The 7,215-nt window shown below is 59.8% G+C and overlaps 1 protein-coding gene across 3 annotated transcripts; it reads right to left on the bottom strand.

The window, feature by feature from the left end:
* Positions 1-294: 294 nt before the first annotated feature.
* On the bottom strand, positions 295-7,123 carry PODNL1 (podocan like 1). Of its 3 annotated transcripts, XM_050770261.1 has the most exons (9): positions 6,832-7,123; positions 5,380-5,473; positions 5,004-5,068; positions 4,756-4,865; positions 3,358-3,514; positions 2,981-3,096; positions 1,903-2,560; positions 1,069-1,217; positions 842-992 (listed from the first exon to the last, which is right to left on the bottom strand). In XM_050770261.1, the coding sequence occupies exons 1-9, from the start codon at positions 7,117-7,119 to the stop codon at positions 842-844; spliced, it is 1,788 nt and encodes a 595-aa protein (XP_050626218.1). In that variant the 5' UTR covers positions 7,120-7,123. The 3 variants fall into 3 exon arrangements, with proteins under 3 accessions (XP_050626217.1, XP_050626219.1, XP_050626218.1); XM_050770260.1 differs by having other exon boundaries at positions 295-1,217; XM_050770262.1 differs by lacking the exon at positions 5,004-5,068 and having other exon boundaries at positions 295-2,560; positions 6,832-6,970.
* Between the last annotated feature and the right edge of the window lie 92 nt (positions 7,124-7,215).

The following is a 7,215-nucleotide window of genomic DNA, read 5'->3' as shown; positions in this document are numbered from 1 at the left end:
CTGTCTGTTTGTTGCTCGGACCCTCGGTGGCCAGGCTAGGTCTCCCCACCCACCCCCTATTTCCCCTGGAGGTAGATGGGGAGGTGCCTGTTAGGGGAGCAGGTTTGGGGAGGGGCAGTGTGCTTGTGAAAGGCGCTTTTTTTTTTTTTAGAGACCGGGTTTCCCTCTGTCTCCCAGGCTGGAGTGCAGTGGCACAATCAGCTCATTGAAGCCTCCGACTCCTGGGCTCACGTAATCCTCCTGCCTCGGCCTCCTGAGTCATGGATTACAGAAGGGCACCACCACACATCCAGCTTGAAGGGTGCATTTCATTCCCATGCTTGCTGTAGGGGATACACTTGAGGGGCCCTGTATCTGTCACCCAGTGTTTTTTCAGTGGGTGGCCTTGGGCGTCCCTGCAATCACACGTGGCTGGGTCGCACAGGGTGCTGTCTGGTGATCCCAGTGTGTGTCTTAGGACCTCAAAATTCAGTCCTGACCCACTTAGCATCACAGAGCCTCAGTTTCCCCAGCTGGACTGGTCGTGGGGAGGAGTCTGTGGACAGAGCCCCCAAAGGGTGCCTGGTCCGTGCTGAGCGCTGGAAGGGTTTGGCTTTATTGTTGCTGCCTCCATCCGTGTTGGGAGTTTGGGGTAGGGCGTGTCCTGCCAGGCCAGCGTGGTCTGTGAGCCTGGAGTATGCCAGCTGCGTGCCTCAGTGCCTTGGCCAGTGCCAGGCAGAGCAGGCCCAGCCCTGGAGGCCCAGGAGAGCCAGACAGAGGGCCCACGGTGGGTGTTGTCTCTTCAGTCCACGGCCCAGCGGAGCCCCAGGAGTCTGGGCTGCTCTGCTGGACCTCTCCAGGATCAGGGGCCCCCTGCCCGTGGCCCACGTGGGGTGGTGGGAGGCAGCTGGATCAGGACCTGCTCCAGATTCCCTGCTGTGTCCACCACGCGCAGGTTTGGGAGCCCCAGGAAGGCCTCGGCCGCGATGCTCGTCATGTGAAGCCTGTTGGCCCTGCACAGAGAGGCGGTCGTGACCCTCCCAGGCCCTCCCCTGCCCACCTCCACCCCTCCAGCCACCCTCGGGGCACCTGAGGAAGAGGGCACGCAGGCGGGGCGTGCTGAGGAAGGCCTCGGGGCCCACGTGGCCGATGCGATTGCCCTCAAGGTGCAGCTCCTCCAGGGCCTCAGGCAGGTCCGGGGGCACAAAGGACAGCTCGTTGTGGCTGAGGTCCAGCATCTGGGCAGGGGGTTATAGATGGTGTCGTGGCAGCCGCAGGCCTGGGCCACTCAGCTCAGCCAGCCCCCAACCTCTCTCCTTGAAAGTCTCCTGCCTCCTTCATACCAGCCTGTCCCTTCTGCCCCCACCCCACATGACTGCCAAATTCCTCCCCTCTGCAGTGGTAAACTAAGACCCTTCCCAGGAAGGCACAGACAGACGGGTCCCCACTTGATTAAATGATTCAGTCAATCGCACCATACCTCTCTCATCACTTTTTTTTTTCAAGAGACAGGGTCTTGCTGTGTTGCCCAGTCTGAAGGGCAGTGGCCCGATCATGGCTCACTGCTGCCTCAAACTTCTGGGCTCAAGCGATCCTCCCGCCTCAGTCTCCTGAATAGCTGGGACTACAGGCATGCAACACCACGCTTGGCTAGGTTTTTTTGGTAGAGATAGGGTCTTGCTATGTTGCCAGGCTGGTCTCAAACCCATAGCCTAAAGCGATTCTCCTGCCTTGGCTTCCCAAAGCACTGGGATTACAGGCATGAGCCACCTCACCCAGCCTCCTCATCACCTTCTAACCCACTCTTACCATTTTCTTGTTCTGATTGCTTGACCAGCTAACTAGAATGTTTGGGATGCGGCAGTGCAGGCAGGGGGATGGAGAGGCCCTGGGGATAGTGTGGCTAACCAGCCTGTGCCTGACCTGGAGGGCTTGGAGCTCATGCCAGGTGCCTGGCCCGATGTCACCGACCCGGAGCCGGTTGTGTGCCAGGCTGAGCTCCTTCAGTTGGTCCAGGCCGGTCAGAGGTTCCGGCTCGAGCATCCGCAGCTGGTTGCGTTGCAGCCGCAGGGTGTGCAGGCCAGTGGGCAGGCCCATGGGCAGCCGGGTTAGCTGATTCCCCGCCAGGTCCAGGCTGCGCAGAGTGCGCAGCCGGCGGAAGGCCCGGTGGTGCACGCGGGCGCTGGTCAGGCGGTTATAGGCCAGGTTAAGCTCCATCAGGCCCGGTGTGGCGGCCAGGTCTCGGGCACCCAGCGTGGCCACGTGGTTGTGGGGCAGCACCAGGGCACGCAGGCGGCGGGGCAGGGCCAGAGGCACGCGGTCCAGCCCATTGCCATAGAGGTGCAGCGTGTGCAGGCCCCGCAGCGGCCGCAGAGCCCCGGCGGGCAGCCCTGAGCTCCCCAGCTGGTTGTGCTGCAGCAACAAATAGCGCAGACCACGCGCCCCGTGCAGCCGAGCTGCCTCCACCTGTCGGATGCGGTTGCGGCCCAGGTGCAGGATAGCCAGGGTCCGGGGCAGGCCGGGGGGCACGGTGGTCAGCTGGTTATGGGAGAGATCCAGGTATTCAAGGCTATGCAGCTTGCTGGTAGGAGAGAGGGTCGGTGTCAGGTGGGGCACTTGGAGTGGGGTGCCTGACAGATTTTGGCGAGGAGGTTGGGGAGTGGTCCTGAGACAGATTTAAGCTGGAGATTTCAACTTGGGAGTGATGCGTTGAGAGAGCTGGGTGGGAGGTAAACTTGGGGTGCTCAGGGCAGATTCCAGCCTGAGAGTTAGCTACGGGGGTGACCAGGGTAGAGGCGAGATGGAAATGCATGTGAGACTTACGATGTCAGTGCAGGGCTGTGGGGAACAGGGACACCCACCCAGTGCTCTGCCGAGCCCAGTGAGCAGCAGACACTCAGTAAATGAGGCCGTGGCTTAGGCGCCATCCAGGGAAGGGGGACTGAAGGTTGGGACCCCCGACTATAAATTCTCAGCCCCTTCTGCCCCTATCATCCTGTACCTGAAGGTGGTGGCATCCAGGCCGCTGTCGGTCAGCTGGTTGTGCTGGAGGTAGAGCTCACGGAGTTGAGTCTGGCGGCTCAGGGCTCCTCGGGGCACCTTGGAGATGAGATTGTTCTGGAGAAGGGAGAACAGAATGAGACCTGAGTCTGGGATGAGGGCAGCGGGAAGCCACAGAAGGCTCTTGAGTAAGGGAGTGACGGGGAGCTTGCCTTGAGCTCAAAGTGATTTCCAATAAAGTGATTCAAAGAAAGATAACTCCGACCACTGGAATTCTGAGGGGCAATTGGGAAGGATGGAAAGCTAGGAACTGGAGGGGTCCCCCTGGAAAGAGATGAAGGGAGTCTGGCCCCAGGGTGGGACCTACAGCAGGGCTACCTGCAGGTGGAGCCGCTCAAGTGAGGGTGGCAGGCTGGGCGGCAGGTAACTGAACCGGTTGTTCGAGAGGCTGAGGGTGGTGACGGCCTCGGAGCCGCGGAAGGCGTCAGGGGGCAGGCCAGCGTTGCTCAGCTGGTTGTTGTGGAGGTACACGGACCTGAGGAGAGCCAGGCTCCGGCCACCAGCCTGCCCCTCGCCTCCCACCACCCTACTCCCACACCATACTCTGCTCAGGGTCGCCTTCAGAGAGTGTGTGTGTGTGTGCATGTGTAGCGTCTGTGTGAGAGTAATTGTGCATGTGTGCATGTGACTGTGTGTAGGTGTGCAGGTGAGTGTATGTGTTGTATGAATAGATGTGTGTGCATGTGTGTGAGCAGTGTGCATGTGTAAGTGTAACGAGTGTGTGCATATGTGGAGTGTGTGTGCACGTGTGATTGTAAGAGTGTGTGGGTGTGCATGTGTGTATGTATACGCAAGTGTGTGCTATGTGCCTGTGCATAAGTGTGTATGTGTGTGTATGTGAGTGTGCAACTGTGTGTATGTATGCATGTGCAAGAGTGCGTGGGTGCATGTGTGTACATATGTGCATGAGTGTGTGCCTGTGTGCATGTGATTGGAAGTGTATGCAGGTGTGTATGTGAGTCTGTGTGTGTGCTTGTGTGAGGATGTTATTGCATGTGCATGCATGAGTGTGTGCCTGTATGCATGTGATTGGAAGTGTGTGCAGGTGTGTATGTCAGTCTGTGTGCTTGTGTGTGCACGTGATTGCATGTATGTGCATAAGCATGTGTTCGTGTGGTTGTGTGTGCAGGTGTGTATGTGAGTCTGTGTAAGAGTGTGTGTGTGTCCCTGCACATACTGTCTCCACCTCAGTCTGGAGTTCTGACACAGCATACAGGGCCCTGTCTCCCCCCTCACTCTCCTCCCAGGGTATAACTGTGCCCTCCTCTCACTCCCCAAGCAAAGGATCTGCCCCCAGTTAAGCCCTCCAGGGCAAGGCTTTTTTTTTTTTTTTTTTTTTTTTTTTTTTTAATTTTGAGACAGAGTCTCACTCTGTCACCCAGGCTTGAGTGCAGTGGCACGATCTCCTCTCACTGCACCCTCCACCTCCTAGGTTCAAGCAAGTGTCCTACCTCAGCCTCCTGAGTGGCTGGGATTACAGGCACGTGCCACCACACCCAGCTAATTTTTGTATTTTATGTAGAGACTTGGCCAGGCTGGTCTCGAACCCCTGATCCCAGATGATCCTCCCATCTTGGCCTCCCAAAGTGCTGGGATTACAGGAGTGAGCCACTGCACCCGGCCAAGGGCAAGGTCTTAACTCCCTCATTGCTCCTAGAACCAGGCGTGACCCAGACGTATCTGAGGCCTGGGGGCCTGGGCTGGGCCAGGGCCTACCTGAGTGCCGGCTTCTCCCCAAAGGTGAGGGGGAAGATCTCCATCACTTGGTTGGCAGCCAGATCCGCGACGCGGAGGGACCGGGGCAGAAACTGAGGGGCCACTGAGAGCTGTGGGGACACAGCCCACAGCCGCACTGGTCCTGGTGCGCCCTGGCCCCACCCGTTCCCCAGCAGAGCTGTCCCCTCCACACCCTGGGCTGTGTGACCGAAGCTGGGCTCAGCCTGCGGGGGGGGCTGGGGGCTCACCTTGTTGTGAGCCACGTAGATGTGCTGCAGCTGGGTGAGGGATTCGAAGGCCTCGTCAGGAAGGCCTGGGAGAGTGGGGGGCAGTGAAGGTCTGGTCTTGGGTGGAGGGGGAGTCTGGGCTCCCAGCTGCCTCAGGGTTCTGGGCTGGGAACTGGCAGAGGCTCCCCAGGCCCTCAGATCCCCTCCTCCCCATCCCTACTCAAAAGCCACAGCCCCCAACCCCCACCCCAGCCCCTGAGTTTCCATCCTGCTCAGCAAAGGGCAGTTCTGGGAACTGCGACAGAGCTGCCCGCAGACGGGGCGGGGGAAGGGGATGGCAGCTGAGACCTCGGTCAGTCCTTCAGCCCCAGAGAGGCTGCCTCCCTCTGCCCCTCACCTTCTGAGGAGATGAGGTTGTTGTGGAGGTTGAGGGTTCGCAGGCCACTGAGGCGGGACAGCTCATTGTAGGGGAGTTCCTGGAGCTGGTTGTTCTGCAGGGCAAGAGTTGGGGTGTTCACACCTGTGACCCCATGACCAAGTAACCCCAAGCACTGATTCTCAACTTCCCATCAGCCCAAACCAGCCTCATCCCATCTTCACCCCCACAGTTGATCCTAAACACCCCATCATCCTGACCGGTTTTGTAACTGCCAAGATGTCAAACCCCAAACCCGCACAACCGACCCCAAATGCGCCATCACCCCACAACCGACCCCAGGTCCCCCAACACCCCCACAATCAACCCCGAAAGTGCCATTGCCCCCACAATCGACCCCAAATGTGCCATCACCCCCACAATCGACCCCAAATGTGCCATCACACCCACAATTGACCCGAAATGTGCCATCACACCCACAATCGACCCCAAATGTGCCATCACCCCCACGATCGACCCGAAATGTGCCATCACCCCCACGATCGACCCGAAATTTGCCATCACCCCCACGATCGACCCGAAATGTGCCATCACCCCCACGATCGACCCGAAATGTGCCATCACCCCCACGATCGACCCGAAATGTGCCATCACACCCACGATTGACCTGAAATGTGCCATCACACCCACGATTGACCCGAAATGTGCCATCACACCCACGACCAATCCCAAATACGCCATCACCCCCACGACCGCCCCCAAATGTGCCATTACCCCCACGACCGACCCCAAATGTGCCATCATCCCCACAATCGCCCCCAAATATGCCATCACCCCCACAACCGACCCCAAATGTGCCATCACCCCCACAACTGCCCCCAAATGTGCCATCACCCCCACAACCGACCCCAAATGTGCCATCACCCCCACAATCGACCCTAAATGTGCCATCACCCCCACAATTGACCCTAAATGTGCCATCACCCCCACAACTGACCCCAAATATGCCATCACCCCCACAATCGCCCCCAAATGCATCATCACCCCCACAACCAACCCCAAATGTGCCTGCCGTCACCCCTACAATCGACCCCACATGCCCCAACACCCCCACCATCGACCGCAAATGTGCCATCACCCCCACCATCAACCCCCAATGCCACAACATCCCCATAACCCCAAACTCCCCATCACACTGACTCCAAACAACACTATAACCGCCAAGATGTTAACCCTAACGCCCACTAACCCTCAGTCCCCAACAACTTCCAGCATGTCCACACTCACCCCCTCACCTGGGGCATGCAGAGCCAATCTGCCCAGGCAAAGCTCCATCACAGCCAGCTCCACGCCGCCCTCCCGCACGTATGTTCCTACACCCCACCACGCTCCTCAGCCCCGGGGCACCCCTCCAGCTCCCCTCACCTCTGGGTCTCAGCCCTGGGTGCCCCTACTCCCCTCCCTGGGCCCCACCTGCAAGGAGAGGTGCTGAGCAGCTCTGGTGATGTTGTCCGGGAACACCCGAAGGTCCAAGCCATCACAGTCCACAGTGTCGACTCGGGGGCAGGAGCAGCGCGGGGGGCAGGCCCGGGGCGGGGGCTGCGAGCTCTCCCCCAGGTGAGGGAAGGCAGCGTCCTCCATGCCAGCCACGGGCAGGGGGCCCGGCAACAGCAGGAGCAGCAGCAGGCTCAGCCACTGCGGGGAAGGGAGGGTCAGCCTGTCTCCCGGCTGGGCGCGGGGTCGCCATGGTGACTGGAGCATCCCCTCCTCGGGGAGGGTCTTAGTGGGGAGGCAGTGGCCAGTTGGCAGAGTGGGGGTGGGGAGGCAGGCAGGCCCCACCCTCAGACCCTCCCGTGC

Source organism: Macaca thibetana, chromosome 19 (genome assembly GCF_024542745.1).
Source record: "Macaca thibetana thibetana isolate TM-01 chromosome 19, ASM2454274v1, whole genome shotgun sequence".
NCBI classification, from domain to species: Eukaryota; Metazoa; Chordata; class Mammalia; order Primates; family Cercopithecidae; genus Macaca; species Macaca thibetana.
The sequence above is the reverse complement of the archived record's forward strand: the minus strand, read 5'-3'. Positions and strand labels throughout refer to the sequence as shown.

Excerpts from the sequence above, each read along its gene's own strand:
- PODNL1 (XM_050770260.1), bottom strand. The coding sequence starts at position 7,119 with ATGCTCCAGTCACCATGGCGACCCCGCGCCCAGCCGGGAGACAGGCTG. Across the intron at positions 5,069-5,379 it reads CAACCTCATCTCCTCAGAAG|GCCTTCCTGACGAGGCCTTC; the intron begins GTGAGGGGCAGA and ends CCACTCTCCCAG. Across the intron at positions 3,097-3,357 it reads TTGAGCGGCTCCACCTGCAG|AACAATCTCATCTCCAAGGT; the intron begins GTAGCCCTGCTG and ends TCCCTTCTCCAG.